At 55.4% G+C, this 24,665-nt stretch overlaps 1 protein-coding gene across 1 annotated transcript in view; it reads right to left on the bottom strand.

Moving 5' to 3' along the window:
- Positions 1 to 2,588: 2,588 nt before the first annotated feature.
- Positions 2,589 to 24,665, bottom strand: part of MPPED1 (metallophosphoesterase domain containing 1) — a 71,403-nt gene continuing 49,326 nt past the window's right edge. Inside the window, exons 5-7 of the mRNA XM_033116176.1 lie at positions 7,636 to 7,751; positions 5,317 to 5,430; positions 2,589 to 3,606 (exon numbers count right to left, since the gene is read on the bottom strand). Coding sequence (XP_032972067.1) covers positions 3,488 to 3,606; positions 5,317 to 5,430; positions 7,636 to 7,751 — 349 coding nt within the window. The 3' untranslated portion in view covers positions 2,589 to 3,487. The remainder of the gene's footprint in view (positions 3,607 to 5,316; positions 5,431 to 7,635; positions 7,752 to 24,665) is intronic.

A 24,665-nucleotide genomic window follows, 5' to 3' on the forward strand; every position in this document is an offset into this window, starting at 1 on the left:
ACAGAGGGTTCCCCTGGCCAGGAGCAGCCACAGGACTGCCTCAAGTCCAGGCACCACCGCGGCCCACAGGTGGGGAGCCAAGGCCCGGACAGGTTACTGTAGGCACGTGGGACATCCTGGTTCAGGCAGGGGAACTGTTTGGGGTGGGGGCAGGTGACAGGTGGGGCAGCCTGAGGACAGGAGAGGCTCATGAAGAGGCTGACCCCATCGTGGCATGCCCCAGGCTCTGCTCCTGCCCTCTGCACAACCCTCGGGGAGGTCTCCCCCAGCCCCATGGCGTTGGTTATGACCCTAAATGCAGGTCTCCAAAGAAGCCCCCCCCAACTGGACACCTCCCCTGCACATCCCAAGGGCACCTCCAGCTCTCGAGTCCCAAACAGAACACAACATCCCTCCTCAAACCTGTTCTTGCCACTCCTGTGCTCTGCCTCCATGACCGGCAGCCAACGTCCATTGTCACCCTTGGCTGTCCCTGACCCTCACCCCCATGTCCGCCCTCCATCAATCCTACTTCCTAAACCAGTCACTCCCACCATTGTCACCGCTCTAGTCCAAGCCAGGCCCATGGGAGGTGTTCAGTGAATGTTTTTGGAGTGGATGGATGGTAGATGGATGGTGGATGGGTAGGTAGATGGATGGATAGAGGGATGGATGGATGGTGGATGGATGGATGGATGGATGGTGGATGGATGGATGGATGGATGGTGGATGGATGGATGGATGGTGGATGGATGGATGGATGGATGGATGGTGGATGGATGGATGGATGGATGGATGGTGGATGGATGGATGGATGGATGGGTGAGTAGATGGGTGAATTAATGGATCAATGGATGGATGAAAAATGGCAGAGCTTTTGCAGTTTAGGAAGCTTTGAACCTTATACCTGCCAGTGCTTTTCTTGGGCAACACCTGGACCCCAAGTTTGAGGAGAGTTAGGTTGAACATACTGCTCCAGGAAGAGCCCCGAGCTAAGGCCATCTGGAGGCACTTGGTTCAGGGGAATCAGGCAGTCAAGGTATTTGAACACGATGGACAGGGCACAGAACAGCCCAGGCCAGCCACCTCTGAGGTCCCCACCGCCAGTTGCTGACACATGGAAGGTCTTCGGCCCCAGAGCTCTGTCCAGGACTCAGGACTCCACCGGGAGGACACGGCTGCTCCCCAACGTGCCCTACACGACACCCAGAGACATACCCAGGAAGAAGCTCCACGCAGACCTCTTTCTTTTTACAAAGACTTTATTGTCTGACATGCTTGACAAAAAAAATTACAGCCACAATCAAGTTATGCCAAAATGATTGAGGAGCACGCCATCATCTTTCATACCTCAAGGACTTTTAATGAATTTTTTCTTAAAGTAACAGCTGCCTTCATAACTTTTCTTTTCCACATAAAAATACACCATATTCTGAAGATACCTTAGGAAAAAAAATTTTTTTTAAGTTTCTAGATCTTGGTCCCCATATAAATTCAGTAGAGGTGACAGAAAGGGCCTTGTGTTTTCTCCACCCCACGTGTGCACACACGTCATGCGTCTGGGGCATCTCCAGAGACCTTGTAAACATCCCCGGCAACCAGGAACCACATGGGCCAAAGGAGATTCCTGAAGCCCTGTGCCCCACAGAGCAACGCTAGCCCCAGCCATTGCGGTGCTGCTGCCAGGCTCCCTGGATGGTGCCCCTCATCCCACAGGGAGCCCTGCTCGAGTAGGGAAGAATCACAGTCTTCGGGACGCTGGGAGAACAGGATCCCTCAGGTCTCCAGGGACTCTCTATGGGAAATGAACCAGGCAGGTTCTGAACAGGACCCTTAAATAAAAGAGCCTTGGACCATGCAGTGTCTTATAGGGGGCAGAGCTTTGGGTGGTGGTTAAAGCAGGGGCTGTGAAGCCAGAGGCCAAGGTTCAAATCCTGCCTCTGCCCCTTTTGAGCTGTGCACCCTTGGGCAAGTTACCTCGCTTCTCTGGTCTTAATCTCTTCACCTCCAATGGGGCCAACAGTACCCAGACCTTGCAGGACTGGCTGAGAATGAAACGAGACTGCATCTGCCAAGGACCCACTAAATGCTGGTTCCCAGGGCTGGGACGAAGGTGAGGCAAGTCGGGCCCTCCTCTCAGGAGCACCATCTAAGGGAGGCACCCCAAAACTCAGTAATGATGGTAAACGATATTATTTCAATGTAATGTTTTTAAAAATCAAAACTGATATAGAAAATCCATGATGAACAAAGTACCAAACTTTTAAATAAAGACAGAATCTGGCCACACACGTAACCAGTCTGCCTCACTTGCTTCACCCTAATCAGGACCCCCTGGTTCCCTGTCCCTCAGAGATTCAGCCCAACCCCCCGCCCCCACCAAGTCCTGATTTAAAAAAGAAAACAAAGTCCCCCAATGTGAAGCTGCCAGAGCCCAGGGCCCACTGTCACGGTGCCACCTCCCGTTAACGGGCCGCTGATGCTGAGGCCTTCCTCGGCTGTGGGCACGCCGGGTAGCATCCGAATGGCATGAGAGAAATCGCACAGAGGGATAGAAACCCCATTCAACGACAGTGATGAGAAACACGGATCCACGTCATTAAATTAAGAGGTGTGTGTGTGTGTGTGTGTCTGTGTGTGTGTGTGTGTGTGTGTGTGTTGCACATCCGCATGGACGTGGCCTTGACCTTTGGACCCTCCAGGCTGTTGAGTTCTGCAAAGCAGTGCATCCCCCACGGGACCAGGGTCATGCATGACTCGGGAACCTCCAGCCAGTCCCGGGCACTCAAATGGCTCATTCTGTAGAACCAACCCCCCAAATCATCCCGACTCCGAGTGAGTGCCTGGGACGCTCAGGCCATCATTCAGGTCAGCAAAGGTGCTCACAGGAAGAAAACAAGGGACAACACGAAGCAGCATCGTGCTGGCCTGGCCAGGTGCAGTCGGAATTCCTGAGATGTCCCCGAACGCTGCCTCGGACGGCCGCAGCCGCGAAGCAGGCCTGCCCCCTCTCCAGCCCGGGGGAGAGGAAGGGCTCGTGCTCAACTGTAAAACCTCCCACCCACCCCAACCCTGGGGCTGGCAGCCACACAGACCCTCGGTTAGAGGGAGATTTTGTGCAAGAACTTCCAAACATCTGTCCCAGAGCAGTGGCTTTCCAAACCCACGAGGGTGTTCAACTGAGAAGGACGAAGAGTCAGTCATTTCCTAAGCAGGGTGGGGCCTCGAGCTCGTTGGGTCCTTTAACGAGGTACACATGGAATGTACACGCAGAAAATACTCATGAGCACAAAACCCCTGACAGGGACCCACAGGGTCCCGGTGCCAGGTGACAGAAGGCTGAAAAGCCAGGGGTGATTTTCTTCATTCCAAGACCTCAACTCATCTGCTGGGCTGGTCCCCACAGCCACACATTGTCTGCATGGAAGGGAAGGTAGTCGGGGGTCCGTGCTCTCGGCCAGGCATAGGTAGCTGCTGTGGGAGGGCAGGGCTGGGACAGCAGGGACAGTCAGGAGTTCCGGGGAGTGGGAAGGTCAATGACTATGGGCGGATTCACGGGCTGGTAGTTCACGGTGCACACAGATGCATTCACATAGGTGGTGGTCCCGTCCGCCATGACACCATACCCTGGAAAGGAAGCGCACACCTTAGGGCTGAAGGTAGGGCCGGGACCCAGAGCAGTGAGCGTGGTCTGCGGGGGGCGGTAGTCAGAGGCCACTCGGCCACGCTGGATTGAGTACGTCTGGGGCGAGCCACTGAAACTCTCAACTCAGGCTCTTCATCTGTAAATAGAGAGGGCAATGACAGGTGCTCCTCCCAAGCCTGCTGTGAGGAGCAAATGACATACTAGTCCACATAAAACGTTCAGGCCAGTGCCTGGAAAGCACACAGCGAGATGTCGTCGTTGACACAATCGCCGTCACCGCCACCATCACCAGCATTGTCATGTACCTTCTTCTCAGCCTCTGCCCCATCACACCCTCCTCCCACCACATGTACTTGTTAGAATCCTCCCCATCCTTCAGCGCAGATCACCTCCAAACCCCCAGGGACACTTCCCTGCCCTGTGCAGGTGACTAGCTCTTTGGAGCCGCCATGTTGCCTCTACAATCACGCAGGGGTGCGGTTTGGATCATGTGCAACCTGGATCTGATGGCACTGCATGCCCATAGTAGGTCTTCAGTAAATGGCAGGGGCGTATGAGTTGTCCATCTGTCCCGTGACCTCTCAGATTCTGCCTTTGATTGTCCATCTGCTGCCCAGAAGTCCGTGAGCTCCGTGGGCCAGGTGAGGTCTGACCACTCCTGACAATCCCGGCAGAGGCCCGCCCGGAAAGCTCTGAGGCTTGTTTGCATCTGGGCTGGAAATAGATCTGATGTGGACGAGGCATATGTGAGCCCAGGGGCCCTGGCCCAAAGCAGTGGGAGGTTGAGGAAGGGGGGGGAAACCCATCGGTTCCCATGCCCCATGGGAGCCCGTGTGCTTCCTGGCAGGTGGGACGAGACAGGGAGGCCTTTGCCACATGGGATAAAGATGCCAAAGGAGCAAAAGGAAGGGTCTGTCTAACTGAAATTAGGCTCTGGTGAGGAAGGCTGAGATCTACTGTGGAAAGCCCCACATACAGTCACAGGTCGGGACGTGGGGTGTGCGCAGTCAGGACTGGAGCTGACGCCACCTGTCCCCATCACAGCCACCCTGCCTACTGTCCCTCGAGGCAAAGTGGACACCTCCCTACTGCTTACCCCAATGATGTGGACACAGCAAGACGTCCCAGCCCCCCAGGACAGAAGCCAGAATGCCGAGTCTGTATGTGTGTGTGGTCCAGGTGGGGGAGAGGTGCCACTAGAGCCTCTCAGGCAGGCAGGCAGCCCTCGCATTTATTAAGCACCTACTGTACAAGAATGTATGCGGGGCCACGGGGTGCGAGCCACAAGACGGGGCCACCAGCCTGAGCAACGGGCAATGTGCCTACCTAATCTCACGCATACTCCATGCCACGTGCAAATGTCCCCCCCTCCAAAAAGCCCCTGCCTATCTCCTGAAGACCTCCCAGCTAGAGGTGCGGCAGTGTTGCAGGGCTCCAAGGAAGTAAGACTGACCCCTAAGTCTTACCTGATTTTGCATTCATCTTCCTATAATTGTACATTTCAGCAATAGCTAATAGCCAATGGATGGACGAGGCGTTTACAAAGCATACATTAGAAGCAGGCTTATCCCCCTGGCTGAGAGATCAGGGAGGAGTGACTGGGTGAAGGGAGGTGAGAGGGCCCCTCGGAAGGGCCAGTGAGGGAGGAGCCTCCGGCATGCATGGCCCCCTCCCTCACCCCACCCACTGACCTTCGTGGATGTGGCCAAAGACGTGCAGCCGCGGCTGGACGCGTCTCTGCACCGTGTTGAGCAGCTCCACACAGCCCACCCGCTGCATCTTCTTGGGGACCCAGTCCAGGAAGCCTGTGCAGAGGCGACAACAGGAGGGCAATGACCCCAGCCCCCAGCCCCACAGACCCCAGGCAGCAGCTTTTGCAGCGTCAGAGGCACAGGGGTCCAAGACTCACAGGCCTGGGCGTAACATCCCCTAACCTCCAGTGTGCTCTCCCCAACCCTGCCCTGGCTCAGCCGTTAGGGAGGGAAGGCTGGCTCTGCTGTGTGCCACCTGGGGCCGTGTAGCCTTACCCTCCTTCCCTCAGGCCACATAGGCAGCCGTGTTTACAAGAACCCAGAATGGGCCAGGCACGTGGGGTGGGGGGTGCTCCAGAACTGTGAGCCCCCAGACAACATGCTCGGAGTGGCCTCAAGGATGGCCTCCACCCATTGCAGAGATAAGCAAACCAAGGCCTGACAGGGACAGGTGAGGCCCAAGGACACCCCAGTGGCCGGCAGCAGAGCAGAACCCAGGAGCAAGACTTCCATGTCGGAAACTTTCTAAACAAAACAAACACAAAATCATGACAGTGAACTTCATCCAGGGCAGTGCTGCTCGCATGGCCGTGCCTGGGTCTGCTCACACGGCCAGGTGCCCACTGACAGCTGCTTGCTATGCTCAGGTGGCTACACAAATGAAGAATGACTGATCGGTCACCCCAGGCGGGCAGCTAGGTTCCTCTCGGGCCCTCTCTGTTTGGGTGGGTGCCAATGGGTTTCTGCAGTTGCTAGAAGGGGAAGGGGGTCCCTCGACTTGAAGAATTAGGCAGGCTGCAAACACACGCTGACCTCGACATGAGAGAAAGACAGACAGGGCGAGGTCTGATAAGGAAAGCCCTGTGTGCAGTTACAGGCTGGGTGTGGGGCATGGGCAGTCGGGACGGGAGCTGCCATCACCTGTCACCAGAGACAGAGAGAGAGAGACCAAGGCAAAGAGAAGGACGAGGAGGAAAGAGAAGAAAGGCAGAAGTGGGCAGGGAGTAGGCTTGGGACAGACACCTGGGTTCACGTCCCAGGATCTGCTACCTACTGGCTGTGTGACCTTGGACAAGTCACTTAACTTCTCTGTGCTTCCGTTTCAGAAGCTAGGCTGGGCACACAGACAGGAGCTGTGTTTGTGTGTGAAGTAGGTGTGTGGGGCGGGGATCCATCCAGAGAGCAAGACCCCCAAACACAGTTTGCAGGGATGGACTGAGGGATAGAAAGGAGGAAGGGAGGGAGGGAAGAAAAAACCTGCCCCACCCAGAGCCTCACTAGGAGCAACCGGTGACACTCAATGTTGAAGGGAAGTCACCTCAGTGTTCAGTGGGCTACAGGTGGGGGTAACAGAGCTGGTTACAATCTGCTAAGTGTCACCCCTAAACGCTGTCAGGGCCCTGGGACTCGGGGCTCCTGCATTTAAATAAATGGTGCCCCAGGGCACTCGTTGGGCACCTGGCACACAGTAGGTGTTCAGAGCAGCTTCTTCCTGCACAGATGTTTGAGCGAATGACTCTCCAGCTGTGCTGGGCTGTTCTGGGCCCCTCTACCCAGTGGCACACAAAACAAGCTCTGTATGATCCCCAACCTGGCCCCAAGCACTGAGGGAGTGATGGCGGGTTCAGCAGAGGCGGTGGTAGAAGGAAGAGGCTGGTCTGGCAGGACTGCTGGGAATTTGAACTTCATTCTAAGGACTGAGGGAGCCACAAAGGGTTACAGCTGGATGACATGGCATAAGTGATAATTCAGAGAGCTCCCTCCCGATGATAGAAGGACAGTGGACTGGGAGGGCCAAGACTCGGGGCTGGGGGACCAGTGAGGAGGCCACAGAGGTCATCAGAGAAACAGAAGACATCGGCCTAGACCAAGGTGGGGACAGCAGTGGTGGAGAGAAGAGGAAGAAGCTGGGACACAGTTTGGAGGTAGAATGGAAGGGACAAGTTGAAGGACAGGAAGTGGGGTGTGAGAAAAGGGGGCAGAAGCAAGCCCAGCCCTGCCTTATGAGCTCCCCAAGCTCCAGTTTGTCATGTGTATAAAATGGGCAGCTGATTCTGGCCTCCCCATGTGGCTGTGAGGAATCCGCAAGGTGGCAAGTCAAGGTCCCAGCTCGGGAACTAAGGAGCCCATGGGGCAACTTATCCCTGATGCTCCAGCAAGCTGGATTCAGAACAGGGCCCGTCCGGAGCTCCCCTCGCACCCGCCCCCACTGCGTCCTCCCTCAGAGAGGGCAGGCAGGGCTGGGACGCTGACCCTTACCCAGCGGGGGTCCGTGGGTTATCAGGACGTCTACGCCTTCGGGAATGAGGTTCCATTTCTCGAGCAGCGCTTGGCCTCGCGGGAGGTTAAAGCCCCAGCCATAGAACCAGGGCTGCCTGTGGGAGAAGAGCAGGCAGTTCAGAGAGGGCTGGTGAGAGGATGGGGCAAGCACAGGAAGGGGAAGCAAGCAGAACACCAAACAGCCATCAGACCGGCTGGATGCCTAGAAAGTCTGGTCAAGGGAGTGGTGGGGTCCACCTGGACGTGGCCGGCACACTGGGCTGTGTGGTATTCTCTTCTCCTTTTCCTGTTGCTTCACTGCGGTCTGTTTCCCTGTGACGAACAAGTATTACTTATGTAATAAAAAATTTTTAAAAGTTTAAAAAATCAGCTTTTGCCAATGATCTTTCTTGCTCCAAGCCTTGCTGAGGAAATCTGGAGAACATTGTGACCCGCCCACACCGTGGGAGAATGCTCCTGCGTCCTCCGTGCCACAGCTGAGTGGGTTCCAGGGAAAGGATGCTCATTCCTGCTTCCACCTAACGCCCCCAGCCAGGGTTCCAGGCAGGGCCGAGCCCGTCCTCAGCTCCAAGGGGAGGACAGGATGGACCCAAGCCAATTAACGGAATCCCCCCTGTTGCCCAACGGGACCTAGAGCGATAGATGTGAGTCATTCCCCTCCGTTAACTCAATGGTGAACATGTGGCCTAGATCATTCCAATTGGAGGGCGTCCCAGACATTTCATTCACTGATGAGAGAAGAGGACGCGGTCATTCCTGTGCATAAACCAGTGGGCTGCTTGCCCTGGGAGCTGTCAGCAGTGTTTCAGCTGTCCCAAAGAGAGATGGCTGGAGCACATGTCCCATGGGAGCCAGCTGGATCAAACTGCACCGGACCCACACCGCACCGCTGAATTTCTCGGTTCTACGGGCCAATAAAAAGCCATCTGAATTGGGTTTTCATTTGCAACAAAAGTATCCTAAGAATCATCCCTTAGGCTTAGGTCATTATAAGATTCCAAACTGCCACCTCCAGAGGAAGGCTCATTAGTGATGGGTGAGGGGAAGGTGGGAGCAGTGTGATACCTCAAAACTCCACCCAAGTGCACACAGCCCTTTAGCATCCTCACCATCCCCACCATCCCCATCCCCATCACCACCATCACCACCATCACCATCATCACCACCATCACCATCCCCATCACCATCACCATCATCATCACCATCACCATCATCCCCACCATCATCCCCACCATCATCCCCATCACCATCCCCATCATCCCCACCATCATCCCCATCACCAACACCACCATCATCCCCATCCCCATCACCATCATCATCACCATCACCATCACCACCACCATCACCATCATCCCCACCATCCCCACCATCACCACCATCCCCATCATCCCCACCATCACCACCATCACCACCATCCCCACCATCATCCCCATCACCAACACCACCATCATCCCCATCCCCATCACCATCATCATCACCATCACCATCACCACCACCATCACCATCATCCCCACCATCCCCACCATCACCACCATCCCCACCATCCCCACCATCACCACCATCCCCATCATCCCCACCATCACCACCATCCCCATCATCCCCACCATCACCACCATCACCATCATCACCACCATCCCCACCATCATCCCCATCACCAACACCACCATCATCCCCATCCCCATCACCATCATCATCACCATCACCATCACCACCACCATCACCATCATCCCCACCATCCCCACCATCACCACCATCCCCACCATCCCCACCATCACCACCATCCCCATCATCCCCACCATCACCACCATCACCATCATCACCACCATCCCCACCATCATCCCCATCCCCATCACCATCATCCCCATCACCAACACCACCATCGTCACCATCATTATTATGGACCCCTCTTGAACCCATCCATGGAGCCTGGATGAAAAAACTTTGGCCTAAGGCAAAGTTTTTTCAAACTGCATCTTGATGGGTCACAGCAGCATTTTAAAAAGTAAGAGAAAAGGAAAGGCTAGAAAACAGAGTACATCGTAAGGGCGACTTCAGTTAACTATATTTACATAGACACCCAAATCCACGTGTACTGAGTCACAATGTCAAATGCTTTTCCTGCCGTGGTCCCTGGTCAGAAACAGCTGACAGTCCTGCTCAAGAGGCGCCCAGGCTGCTCCCGCTGTGCTACCCTGAGAACAGGGCTCTGACATTTCCGAAGCCCGTGGTCCTTGGGCACATTCAAGCCTCCTCTAGCCGAGCCAGGAGGTCACTGCAGGGCCTGGAGCTGCTCATAAAGCCAAGCCCAGAGGTCCGCCCTCCAGCCTCCAGCCCCGAGAGCCTGCAGGAAAGAAGCAATGCATTTCTGGTACTGCCCTCCAAACATAGGATCCGTTTTTCAAAATCTAATCAAATATTTACAAGACAGGACAAGGCTTCATCAGCATGGAGAGAAGAGATCTGTTAGTCCCGTGAGCCACAGCAAGGAGTGGCTTTTTGAAAGAGACACTCAGAAATATATCAGAGGCCCAGGATCCACCCCCAGTCAAGCCCTGGCCTCTTCCACCTTCCCCTTACCCAGCACTAATGAACCTTCCTCTGTGGGTGACAGTTCCCCCGCAGATGCACCTGCCTGGTTCTTGGAAATACACACCTCAAATCCCGAAAAGCTGGAATCAATCCTTTCCCCAGAGATGCCACGAGAGGTTGCCCCACTTCCCAATATCACACAGCAGGTCATAGGCAGAGCGAGGTGGAGAAGCAGGATTCAGGACCGCGGCTATTGGACCTCCTGCCCCCCCACTCCCCCTTCACCCCCATCGACTTTGAGGTTGTCAGAGCTACGAGCCTTGTCCACAACATGTGGGGTGGGGGGAGTGGGGCAGCTCTGGGAATGTCAGGTCTGGGCAAGGTGGCTGCCTGGTTCCCTCCAACAGGTGGAAAGGGCACTGACGTTGACGTCAGCAGTCCTGGTTCTGCCCCCGAGCTGGTCACTTCACCTCTCCCAGCCTGGGTCCAATGGGATAATGACGCCGATGCCCCCAGACCTTTCCCCGTGAGGGCAGGGAGGGTCCTTCTTGCTGGATGCTGTACCCCACTGCCTGACACAAGGGAAGAAGGGGAGAAGGGAGGAGGTTTAGGAGGACTAAATTGTAGTACCACTGTGAAAACACCTTCCTGATACCCAGGAGCTCTGTCACCGGGAAAAGATGTTCCGGCTTTCATTAGACTTGCGGGGAGCAGGAAGGGTCAAATCATGCACGGGAATGTCCAGAGGAGACGCTTCCCAGGATGGCTGCTGGCTGGGGAGCACCCCCTTAAGCTAGGGGCCTTTTCAAGGGCAGCCACAAGCAAGCGGCCAGCTGGAGGGTGGGGACCAGGGCAGCAGGAGGAACAGACTCTTCAGGGTGACCTCATGAGGCCAGGAAAGGACACTGCTGTAGGAAGGGGACCCAAAGGGGTGGCACCCATCCTTCCTCCAGGCAACATGGGCCGTAGGCTCTCCCAGCATTCTGCACTGATCATTCGACCCTCTTCCAGCAAGGTCCTTTGGGGCCAGAGGTGAAGTGCAGGGCTGACTGGGGTTGGAGGCAGGGCTCACAGGGCTGTCATCCAAGCAGCAGGACTCAGCCAGCCCCCCTTGGGGCAGCTGTGGTCTGAGACCCCCAAATGCCCGCCCGAGATGCAGTGTGGGGGCTGCAGCAACCACGGTCCCAGTCTCCAACGCAACCTGGCGCGCGGACCCAGCCTCACCACTGAGGGTCCAGAGCCTGATGTCAATGCCACGACCCGGCCACATCAGACCCCAGGGGGACCCTATGAATCAGAATTCCGGCTGAGCGATGGAGGCAGCTTTATGTCCTGAATTTCTGTCTTTCTGTTCTAAAGTAACCATTGGAATAATTTTCTTACAGAATGATAGTTGCCATGACAACCAGAGCAAATTTTCCTTTTCTGAAACAGATGTCTCATTTAGTTGAAAATTAGAATGTGAACAAACCCATGGGAAAAATTAATTCAAACTTTAACAGAGCGCTGAATACAATGTAATCTCTCAGAGGTTAACCCCTTAACAGCTTTTTTGTGCGCTCATGGTAACCTTGGAATCCAGTCTAATTAAGCCCGCTTAGCCAATATAAATGACCTCCGCGTGGCCAATCATTAACCGGTTTCCCCCTGAAGCGTGAATTCCGGGTTCCCTAACGGCAGACGGGAGGGGGCGGTACTTGTCTATAGAAAACGGCTGAGGCAGAGCGCAGCCAGCTCTGGTTTTGTCTCCCCAGGTGGGGAGCACAGCCCCTGGCAGGGGCGTGTACCAAGCGTCTTTCAATTAGCCTGGGATACAGCCACCGCATTTCCTAGGGACACTGGGGTGTGGAGACAGAGCAAGCCCAGGATGCCCCTGGGCCCAGGACCAATGCCCGGAGAGGTGTGTGGGGGGCTCTCTTGACAGGACACCAAGGGACACTTGCACAGGCATAGTCCAAAGGCTCTTCACAAGACACCAACCCTCACACTCCCCCCACCCTGCCCCCGGGGAGGCAGTTGCCATCACGGCCCCATTTTACATATGCAGAAACTGAGGTACAGAGAGGTACAGAGACTCACTTGCCCCGGGCTACCTGGTGACCAAGCAACATAGCCAGGGCTCAGACCCAGACAACACATCCCAGAGCCTGTGCTCTCGGCTTCCATCCCACAACCATGAAAATAAGCGCAGGGGTACTGACTCATCCTCCTCAGGAAACTCCACTGTACCAGCTACTGTCACATCTTGGCTCAGTTAATCCTCAGGACAGAGATGTAGGGAGGCTCCCATTTAAGAGACGAGGAAATGGTGACACAGAGAAGTCAAGCAGTGCGTCTGAGAACACACAGGAAGCAACAGGGGAGCTGCACCAGAGTTCCTGGCTCCTGTATCCTGTGCCAATGGGCGGCTGACACAAAGAGGACCCTGCTGGGGTTGCCAAGCCACAGGCTCCCCTTCTTCAGTGGCAACTGCCTGCCTCTGAGTGTCCCCTGCCAGGTCTCCTCTGAGCCTGGCTGGGCAGGGAGGAAGCAGCCTGGGACTCTGACTCCTCCCTGCCTCTCCTTTGTTGCCCATGTGACGTCTTTGCTCCGAAGCCTTCCATGGCTCCCTGTTGCCATGCCCCAGCCCACCTTTTGGTCCATCCAGCTCAGATTTCCTGCTGAGTCCACACTCCTCCCCCATCTGATATGACAATGCACCTTCTGTTTCCTGAATACAGCCAGCCTTTCCCCACCTCCAGGGTTTTGCTTGCGGTGTTCCAGACGCCTGAAATGCACTTCCTAGCCTCCCCTCAGAGTCCATGACTGGTATTTGTTAAGGCCTGGTTCAAGGGTCACCTCTTCCAGGAAGCCTCCCCTGATCACTTCCATCTCCCAAGCACAGGTGACCCTCCCCATTCTGGGTGCCCTGATGCTCACTCCTTCAGGGCAGACCCAGGTCAAATCCCTCCTGCCCAACAGACAGAGCCTAGGCGGGCTTCAGGGAGGGTTTGTTCAAGGTGTGAGTGAATGGATAGATGGATGATGGATGGATGGATGGATGGATGGATGGATGGATGGATGGATGGACGGATGATAGAATGAACTGAGAAGTGCTCTACTTGGCAGGCAGGCAGGTGGGAACTAAGCTTTAACCCTCGCCTCTCTGTACCCTTCCCAGAGTCCCTGGCGGTCACGAAGCCCAAAGACCTACAGCGAGAACAAGACTAATATGAGAACTCTTGCCATCTGCCAAGCAGCCATTCTCACCCTCTCATCACCTGTCCAGGTGGAATCACGTGCCCGTTCCATAGGTGAGGCCTCAGAGGCGAAGGCAGACCCCGGATGCTCACACCCTCTGATGCGTCCCACCTCATCTCCTCTGGAGAACCTTCCCTGCGTCCCCAGGGTGGGAGCAAGGGGGACGCTGAGTGTGGGGAGCTCTGCTGCCTGCCTGGCAGCTGCCCTCAGCCCCGTGAAAGTCCTTTGGGGGAAGAAGGGAATGGCCTGTTACAGTGGACTTGCTGTGGGCCAGGTGTTCTCTCACTTCTGGGCGACAGCTGCAGTGTGAGTGGGGTGGGACCAGTCCTCCAACAGCCTCCCTGAGCTCTCGGGCCAGGTCCGATCCCCGTCCCCATCCCGGCCAAACACTCATCCTGATGGCTAACCTGTTTGTTCTTCCAGCCCTGGCACCTCCGCTCCCACAAAGGCCAGGGTTCCTGAATCACTTCCAGGGAACCAGCCACAGCCTCTGCCAATATTGAGAGCCTCCCAGGTGAGGATGACCCCTGTCACTGACCCTCAGTGCCTCCTGGGACACTCCCGCGTCCCAGGGAGGCTATGCTCCCATTTTGTAGCAGGAGAAACTGAGTCTCCCAGGAGCATTCAGGCTGACTCCTCACCCTAAAGGTGGTCTCCTGACTCCTGGGGACATCCCACAGTTGGAGCCTCCACCCCACTTGCCCAACTCAGATGGAGAAAGGTTTGCATTGCCCCTTCTCTCTGCATTTCTCAGACTGGGGGGTTGAGAGGGAGGTTGGGGGAGCTGCCTCCACAGCAGAGGTGCCAGCTCCACCCACCCGTGGGGGCTCATGGCTGCCAGAGAGGGGGCAGGGCCACACAGAGCCGGCAACACGTCCCCCAGGACTGTCAATCACACACCTTGCCAGGGCACACAGCACTTAAGGCAAGTCAGCAGCAAGATAAGTGGAACCGAAGAATGGGCCCCTTTGTCATTCCTAATTAATTTCCCCCCACCTTTCCGACTGCAGAATCATTCATCTTTTGTTTCGCTGGGACTGCGGAGGAGAAGGCAGAAGATCCGTCTCAAACATTAATCTCATGTAGGATAATGTGCATATGTGTGCAGAGGGGCCCTCTGTAAAGAAAACAACAACAATGTGAAATCAAGGAAGATAAGGACAGGAAAGGGGCAAAAGAGAAATCATTTGTGTGCACGTGCACGTGTGCGTATGTATGTGAGAGAGAGAGAGAGGCTGTGTGAGAGGAGGGTGTGTGTGTGCAGGAGAGGGTGTGTGAGAAAGTGTATGCAAGTGTATGTGACAGAAAAAATATGTGTGTGAGTACGTGAGTACATGTGGTGTCTGTGTGGTACGTGTGTGGTGTGGGAGTGTGTTGTGTATGTACATGTGCATATGTATGTGTGCACTTGTGTACAAGTGAGTGTGTGTATGTGTGTGCATGCACGTGTGTGTTGTGTGTGCACGTGTGTACGTGTGTGTAGTATGTATGTGCATGCACATGTGTGTTGTGGTGTGTGCACGTTTGTATGTGCCTGTGTGTACACATGTGAGTGTGTAGCTGATGTGTGCATGCATGTGTGTGTATGTGCGTGTGTGGTTGTGTGGTGTGTGTAGCTGTGTGTTGCGTGTGTTGAAGCAGCAGAGGAGGGGGTTAGAAACTGAGGAGGTTCTTCCCTCCATCAGAATTCACCGCCTGCCTGTCACATGAGGCTGAAAAGTGTGAGGTTCCAGTGGAAGGGACGTGGGCAGCAGCGGGACATTGGCAGTGGACACTGTGGGGTCCCTCGGGGTCCCTCCTAACCTGTCTCATGCCAGCTAGACCGGCCGGTTTTCCCAGGGGGCGTTTACGGTCGGTCCTACCAGCTGGCTTCAGTCCTACCAGTGGTTCCCCTTGAACAGTCAGCCTTCCTGCCTTGATCTGACTTCCCGACAGGGCACCTGTGGTGCCAGACCAATGGCTCTGTGTGGCCCACTCATCTCTCCCTTGCACGGTCCTGGGAGGCAAGAAGCTGAATTCTGTTTTCCAGATGCAAGACCTGGGGTCACGGAAACCACGTCACTAACAGGGCCCGGAATCGAGGGCCCCGAAGGCCATCCCCGCTTGGGTTCCTCAGCCCAGCAGGGGCTGCCAGAGGGACGGTGCCAGGGGCAAGCCGGGAAGAAGCAGCAATAATGATGCCCACTGGACTGGTACAGGCTGGCTGCTCCCAGACCTGACCGAGTCCACCCACCAGGCTAGAACCCAGTGCTGTCTCTGCCCAGGGCAGGGATCTTGGGCCAGTCGCTTGACCCACCCAAGCCTCAGTTTCCCCCTCTGTAAATGGGAATTAAAAGAACCCTGCTTGCCCCATTGTGAGGCAGATTAAATGGGAATATTCCGTGGCAGCTCACGGGAAGTTTGCTGACTGCAGAGTCTCCGTACTGAACGGAAGGGAGAGACTGCCTCTCCCGCCTGAACACGTGCGAAGGCCACAGCCTCCTGCTAAACCTCCAAGAAACGGGACAGAAAAATGTAATAAACACAGCTCTCAAGGCACAGGGACTGCCAGCCTCGGGACCCAAGGAATGTGCGTCTTAATAGCCATGAGGCAACAAGAGAAGAGGCTTTGGTGGTTAAAGGGAGAAGTTGGGCCCACCCTGGTAGAGCTGGGCCCCCAGCAGGCTTCAGGGAAAGAGTGGTCCAGGAAAGGCTCCTGCTGACCACAGCCACCTCCGCCAGAGAGAGGAGGACACCGGGGACCTCTGACAAGTGTGTCCTCCAGCTGGTGGGCCCACGTGGCCAAGGAAGCCCTATGCCAAGAAACAAATAAAAAGGGATCCCTGGCTTGTGTACCCATAGACCAAAGCATACACAATTCTCTCTGTGTGGCACCCCCAAACGAACTACAGCCCCAAACTGGGCTGCACCCCCAAACTGGGTTGCCCAGGACACCTCCAGATAGACCCTTGCTGAACATGAGCATGCAATCCAAAATTACAACACCCCAAATACATCAGAGAATTATTGGAGAGAAATGAAACAATAAATATTTTCTGAAAGATTAGAAAGATTTTCTTAATATAAAGAGCAAAGAATTCTGGGTCAGGTGCTTAGAGCTGAGTCTCAGACTCGCCCTTTCCTCACGTTGAGGAAGGACCGAGGGCCCAGAGCACAGCTCGAGGGGTGTCAGTCCAAACCGGGCTCACCAGGTGGGCTTCCTGGAAAGGGTGGCAGCCTTGAAGCCACGGTAGCACATGGGCTAGGGGCAGGGGTTCATGGCAGGGCCCTCCTCACCGCTGTCACCACCAGCATCTGGCCTTAGCTGGGGACAGCCGAGCAGGGGGGCTGTCTCAGGTCTCAGGACTGGCCAGGATCCCGTCCCACCTGGCACTGAGTTCCCAGGACTTCAAACACATTCTGGTGAGAGGCATTTGTGAGGCAAGGAAAAAGCTAGGGGGTCATCACATCACGCTCTATTCCCTTTTCTCTAAAGGATATATTTTATCAAGTTAGAAAAGAAGCATTTTAGTACCTCTCTGTGCACGGTTCCAGGCAGGCCTCCCTCCTCCCATCCAGGCCCAGCTCAGCTCTCAGTTACTGTGGGACCTTAAGCAAGTCCCTTCATTCTATGGGTCTCAGTCTCCTCATCTGTACAATGGAGACAAGACCTGACTGTTGCGAAGATTTGAGCAGCTCAAATGCGGAGCCTCCAGGAAGAGGCGAAAACAGTTATTGGGACTACTGTCTGTGGCACAGACAAGCAGACCCTAAGCTCCTGCAAGGGAAGGTTTACAGTTCCAGGCTGCTGGCGTCCTGCCCCCACCCCACCCAATCAGCCACTGTGTGCATGTGGGGAAGAGAGGACATCAAAGGCTCATGCTAGAGCCCCCCCCCACCCCCCAGCCTGGCCCAGGGGCCACACAGCCCCACCCCACACCCCCATTGGCCTTGGTCTCCCTAAGCCCCCACTCTGGGCAGCGGGGGCAGTATGCTGTAGAGATTTGGGGGTGAGTGGGACCTCCATGTACTGAATGCCTACTGTGTGCCAAGCAATTTACACACATGAGCCCCTCGAATCCTAAGAACAACCCTAATGACAAGGGGACTATTCCTACTGTCATTTCACAGAAAGCCAAGATTCTGACCCCAGGTCACACAGATTGTGTCAAAGTCTGGCCTTGCACAGTCCTGGCTGTTTGCAAAGGGCTGGTCCCTGAGGCTCCTGGCTCCCTGAGAGAGAGGCAGGGCAGCCGACACCCCCGCCTGGCCCCACGGCCTGGCCCTGCCAGGAGGCAGCCAAGCTGAGAAGCAGGATCCGCGCCCAGACACCCAGCAACGGCCCGGCCCGGCAGCCACTTCTCAAAGTTTAATGTCTCAGCAGGTTTAGATTCCTCCTTTCAAAATACCAGAAGTAATTAGACCAGATGGACTAGCTGCGTGCCAATTTTGCTCTCTCCCTCACTCTTTTTTTTTTTTAAATCAAGGCCGTTTTCAGCTAAATGAGAACAAAAAATGCATCCAAAACCCATAAATGAATACGGTATGTATACAGAATTTTTTTTTAACACTTAGGATTTTGTAACAGCTGAGTTCTTCCTCTTCCTCTGCGGTTGGTTCCCGCCCCCTTCCTCTAAGCTGCTCTCGGTGAAGGCTCCATGCTGAGTCTGCACCTGAGGGGACCAGAAATGGCTTCTCTGAGCCCTGGAAAGTCACGGTGCCCTGGGAGGGTGGTAGCATAAACACGTGGGCCCAGTGAGACTTTTGTCCCTTCCTTGCTGGACTGGACAGGTGGAGCGGTAATGGAGCTTCTTCTGGGGAAGGGAGGGGGTGGGAGGGGTCCAGGGACCCAGGGGTGTCTGCCTCCAGCCTGAGGGTGACAGGCAGAGGGGATAAGAGAGACCAGCACTGAGGAGAGGAAGAAGCCAGCGGGCAGGAGGCTGGGGGCAGGCCTGGGTGCAGGTCACAGACAGACTCAGGAAGACCAGGCCTGATTTCAACCGAGTCCCCACCGCCTGACTTGGGTGTCTCCATGGGTTCATCCATCCATCCATCCACTCACATACTATGCATTGGAGTGAGGTCCACAGAGGAGAGATTCGGGTCCCTACTCTTGTGGAGACTCAAACGTTCTAGTAGGAAAAAGAGACCGGGAAGAATTCAATTGTCAGAGCAATTAAGACAGTGCAGCCCTGGAGCTGAGTGGACTGCAGGAGCCGGAGACAGGCAGACACAGACGCGGTGTGTAAGGTCTGTGAGCGCTGGGCAGAGCAGGCAGGAAGAGCAGACTTTCTGTACCTACTGTCGGGCAAAGTGCGTGTTGACCTGCAAACCCCAGACGGCACCCGCACCTCACACCATCCACACCATCACGCTGGGGGTCCGACACCCAAACATGAAACGCGCAGTCCTGGAAGATGATATGGAAACATCTTCTTGATTTCAGGGAAGGGAAGATTTCTTAAATAGGACCCCAAAAGCACTTGCCACAAAGAAACACACATATACATTTGACTACAGCAAAAGTAAGAACTACTGCCATCTGAAGGCACCACTAAGAGAGGGAAAGGCAGGTCACAGGGGAGGAAGAGCGACTTGTTACATCACGCCTGACAAAGGGCTTGTATTCAGAATACATAAAGAATCTCTATGAACCAATAAGGAAAAGACAGACAGCCCGGTTCCTTTTTTCCAATGGGCAAAAGACGGAAGAAGAAATCCGAGTGGCCAACACAAGATGTCCTCAGCAACCATCGAGGGACTACAGCTGCAAGCCCCCGAGACCCCAGCACAGCCCACCAGTGGGTCACAACTTAAAAGCCCGGCAGCACTAAGTGTTGACAAGCGTGTAAGGACGCTGTGGGCAGGGGGACGCTGGCATAACCAGGCCAGCAGCTCCACCAAAGAGCTGCATGGTGGTCTATACCCTGGCACTCCACTCCTAGGTATGTGCGTGCGTGTGTGCAGTTGACATACACTCAGGAGTATATATCTATGTGCACTCCTCTTAGTAGTGCAAGAACCTTCCTAGCAATATTATTTAAATAGCACCAATGGGTGGTTGGATCTGGGTAGAATGGACAAATGAATCGTAGCATATTCATACAATGAAATCCTACATAGCAGTGAGCAAAGAACCGATTACAACTGCCCACGATGACATGGAAAATTCTTAAAAATATAAAGCATAAGAAGCAGTATATGATACAACACACACTGAATGAGTCTGGTTGTATAAAGATAGAAACCAAACTATCCCTGGATTAGGGTGGTCAGATGACACCGAGCAGGCCCCATGAAACTTGAACTTCAGATAAACAACAAATAATTCTTTTAGTATAAGTATGTTCCTAATATCGCATGAGACAGCTGCATATTAAAAGTTATTCTCTCTCTGCCTCACCCACTCCTTCAGGACGGGTTGGTAATGGTGCCAGGTCCCGGGGGGCAGGGGGGCCACTGCAAGGACTGAATGAGAACAGGCCGGCCAGCTGAGGACCTGGCCTGGGCAAAGGCTTTGTAAGCATGGGGTGTCACTAGTGACGGCCCCACCACCACCTATATTCTGAGCTCCCAGCTGGCAGAGACGGGTCTGATTTCTGGGTCTCCAGAGCCTTGCAGGGTGCGGGGCACACGACAGCCCCTGTGGGCCTCAGAGCATGTGGCCTAACAAGAAGGCGAAGCCATTCACATCTGACCCGGTCTCCCCAGCAGAGCAACTCCTGGTGGCAACACTTAGAAAAAAGGCCAGTTGTGGCAATCCTGAGTTTGCGTGTGGTTTCCCCTTCCTAACTAGCTTGTTTTGGTGAATTCTCAGTATGAAGGCCAGCCTGGTCACCCTGCTGCCCTCCCAGGTCTGGCACCAAAAGGACCTCCCCCAGGGGCATGCCCCTGCATCCCTCTGCTTACAGCCACAGGCAGAGAAACTGTGGCCTCTAAGGGGGGAGGGGCTGGAAGGACACCGAGCCCAACCACAGTGGATCTCTACTTGCATGCCCCTTTTAATGGGCAGCTCACCACTCAGAAGGTCAGATCACCTCTCCCCGGGGCTCCTGCCTAGGGGATGTCCTTTCCCTCCGATGAGAACCTGCTTCTTGTCCCTGCTCTGCCTTCTAGGGCCACAAACATCAGGTCTGCCCCTTGACCCGGTCAGTCTTGCCCACATGCCCCAGGGGCCACTGAGATTAGGTCACTCCTGGCTAGTGCTTTGTTTAACCCCTGATCCCCACCTGCTGGTACAATTATGTGAACGTCTCCTGTATTCTACATGTTAGTCAATATGTTAACAGCAGAGGAAAAACAAAGGAAAACCTGAAACATCTGAATTTAATAATAATCACAACCAGCCTTGCTATCCATACCCTCCTGACGAGCTGTCATATGCCCAGGTGACGGGGGGCTGAGCACACCCAGCCTGGACCTTGACAGACAGTTGGGGGAGTGGGGGGTACACAACCCCCACGCACCAGGCAGAACTGGCAGCTGGGCCAGGAAGTTCTTTGCCCATGAATACCTTTTTAGGGACCGGCTAATGCCATTTCCACTTGTGGGGCTACACCTGAGGTCACCACAGAGGACCCCAGCTGCATAGGGCCACCTTGCACAGATGGGAGACCGAGGCACAGAGACACATGCAGGGGCAGAGCAGTGGGGATGTCCATCGTGTGTCTGCACCTGAGCACCTGACTGAGAGCCAACCCTGCACGTACAAGCACTGTGTCCCTTCCAGGCCTCAGTTGTCATGTGCTGGGTCTCCACGGGTTGATGACACAGAGCTACAGGCAGAGGGACCTGTGATTCATTGAGAGCTGGGAGCCCACGGTGACGGCCACCACCATGGCAACTGTCATGCAGGGTGGCCTGCGGGGTCTCTGGTCCCGCTCCCCACATAAGAACACAGGACAGGGTGAGGCCAAAAAGGAACACCCACGGAGCCATAGGTAGGGTAGTCACACCACTATAGTCTCACGGGAGGCTGGATTCACACGACGTGCGACCTGCTGTCCGCTTTTCTGCCAACCGACCGACCCCATTTGCTAGCTGCAATCCGCCTCTCTGCAATCCGCAATCCACACTCCGCTCTTGCTAGCTCAGCCACCATCTTCTTGCTGGCCCCCCATTTTCTGCTAGCCTAGCCACGGCAGTTATACTAGTGCCCAATGGCTCACTGGTTACAGCTGACGGCCAACTAGCCACAGCTAATGGCCATCCAGTCACAGTTGATGGCCATTTACTACCTGAGCCAGCACCTTTCCACGGGAGGCCGAGAGCCTGGAAACTGCACTCCTGGCTCTGTCCCCACAGCAACAGCCAGCACAGCCTGGCTTCCGCTCTCCCACTGAGACCCACCCAGGCCCTAAAGCCACCCTTGACCCCCAGAATGCTCACGCCCCTTCAAGCCTCCTGGCCTTCGCTTGGGCTGTTCCTCCACCTGTCACACCCTTCCCGGCTCCCTGTGTCTCCTCAGCCTCTAGCTCTCCCACGAGCCTTCCCTGACCCCAGGTCCCACAGCTTTTCCTCCACAGCTCTTACTGAATCAAGGAATTGGTGATTGGCACCATCTCCCATGAGGAGGCAAATCCCGCTTGGCACCTGATGCATGGCAGGTGTCCACCAAAGGACACTGAATGGCCTGCCTCCACCCTGGAACAGACCAAGAGTCTAGAGAACCACTCACGGTGTGGCTCTGGGCAAGCCACATCCCCACCTGGGCCTCTACTTGACATTCTGTAAAATGAGGTAACTGTAGGCCTTGCCCTGCCTGGGGGGCTGTTAAGATATCCGCTGGAATAGAGCTGCCCCCCTCCGGCCTCCACCCCAAGAGCTCCCCACTAATAACCACAACCAACGTCCACGGCCTCACTCTGGGCCTGGCCTTCATATGCTGGGCCCATGCAGACCTCACAACCCCCTTAAAGAGGTAGGTAATATCACTTCCCCACTCCACAGAAGGACCAGAGAGGCTAAGGCACTTGCCCAAGATCACACAGCTAAGAAGTGGTGGCACCCCATCCCTCACTGCCCAACTGCCCAGTGTCTGCCGTTGATGTGACTTCCGGGGCCTGGTGGCAGCGCCCCACCTTCCCAGACATGCAGGTCCCAGAGGGGAGAGCAGCAGGAACTCAGGATTAATTTCATGATGTTACAGAAGCAGATGCAAGCAACTAGCTCTCAAGGTGGCAAACGTAGTACAGCTCGCCCAGCAAATGAGCCCAGGTCTTGCCTCCCACCACCTGCTCCCAGCCCCAGACGGGGCCTACGGGAAATCAGGGTCGGGTTGCTGCATGGAATGCCAGTTCATGGCCTGCATCGTGCACTGCAGACGAGGTGCCTTTAGCCCTTGGCATTTAGGGCTATAAAGGACATGAGGCCCAAGAAGAGTCTGGCATAACAGGTGCTCAGAGATGTGGCTCCTCTCTTGCCTCATCCACTATGGAAACCCCATGCCTCCTCCGGCCCCACTTCTAATACCCCCTCTAATAGCGAGCCCTCCTGGATCTCGCCAAGCCCTTCTCAGGTCCCTTCTCTGTCCAGCAGCCTCTTCCCCTCCTGCAGCCTGGTGCTGAGCCTGACCTGGCCTGGGCTGTGGGTATGCACCCAGCTGGGATGACAGATAAGGGAGCTGAGGAGAAAGCGCTCCTCGAACTCAGGTCCTGGGGACCTGGAACTAAAGGGCTCAGAACTGCCCCATGCTGGAAGCCACAAAAGGCAAAAGCAGGGACCACTGGTGGCTCAAGCACAGAGCAGCTGGATGACAGCAAGGCCGACAGCCAGCCTCACTCAGGCCTCAGCAGCACCATCCCTTGGCCTCCAGCTGGCAGAGGGGACCCGAAGGCTGGCCTGACACCCCAGCCCTTCATTCACACGTGAGCCTGGAGAGCTGGCTATCAAAGGGGTTCTTTGGGGCACAGCTGTGGGGGTGCACAGAGCTGCTCTGGGGAGGAAGTGGCTGGGACATTGAGTGACTCCTGTCAGCTCCCATCCCCCACTATCCTCCGTCCCACATCCAGGGTTCTGGCCAAGGCCATGTTAAAAGGATGGAGTCTGCAGCAAAGAATAAGAATGATGCCTCTGCTCGTGGAGAGCTTGGCACAGGCTCCGGGCTCAGCTGAACCCTCCTGACACCTTTGCAAACACCCTTTGCAGGAGGGGTACTGTCACTCCCATTTTGCAGGGGGAGAAAACTGAAGCACAGAGAAGTTAAGTGACTTGCCCAAGGTCACACAGCCCATACGAGATGAGGCCAAGATTTGAACTCAGGCGGTTTGGTTCTAAAACCATGTTGTTAACCTCTATAGAATATAACTTTTAAAAAAACAAAAGAGTTGTGTATGTGTGTGAGGTATATGTGGGTGTGTAGGAGAGACAGGGTGTTGAGAACCACTGAGCAAAGAGATCCAGTCCGGACTCCCTGGCCTGGTACCTGAGAGCCTGCACATCTGACCCCCCGGACCCTCTTCCCCATCTCATCCACTGCCCCACCTGACCTTACACTCCAGTCCTTCCCTCATGCTTGGCTCACCTCCAGGCCTTTGCTCGCGCCAGCCCCCCTCCTAGAATGCCCTGATTTTTTTGCCTAACCAGACTCCTCCTCCAGGTCTGGGTTCTAATGGTCTGCCAGGCAGACTCAGCCGCCTCCTCTCCTCTCCTGGCCTTGGCACTGAGCTCATCACATCCTTGAATGCCCCACTGGTCCTCACCTGGGACCTCACAGGCTACAAGGAGGGTTCATGGAGACCCTATATATGGGGAGGACAGGGAGGTGACATTAGGCACCTCCTGGTGCTCAGGGAGTGTGGGACAGCCCAGCGTCTCCCCTTTGCTCCGTGAGGAGGCCTTGGCAGGATGGGACCGGGTCCTAAACCTGCCCACAGCCTCTGCCTCCAGATGGTCAGCATGTGCCATCAACCAGGGCAGCCCAGGGGTTTGCCAGACACACTACTGCTGGTAGCAGCTCTTCCTGAAGTCCCTGCACCCATACAGGCCCCATGTCCCCCTAAATCTCCCCTCAACCTCCCAGCGTGTGCTGCTCTGGGTGATGGCGCAGCCTCAGGCCCTGTCACATACCCTCCATGCTTATGAATGCCATGCTCTTCCTTCATGGCTCAGGTTATGCCACCTCCTCCAGGGAGCCTTCTGGGATCAAGTCATACTTTCAACCACACATGGTCTCTCCCTCCTGTGTATGGCACCCTCCTCACCCTGCCAGCACTTGGTACCCTGTGGCTATTGCCAGCTGGACGTCTAAGGATCAGTCTGTC

The sequence above is a fragment of the Rhinolophus ferrumequinum genome, chromosome 10, assembly GCF_004115265.2.
Source record: "Rhinolophus ferrumequinum isolate MPI-CBG mRhiFer1 chromosome 10, mRhiFer1_v1.p, whole genome shotgun sequence".
NCBI lineage: Eukaryota > Metazoa > Chordata > Mammalia > Chiroptera > Rhinolophidae > Rhinolophus > Rhinolophus ferrumequinum.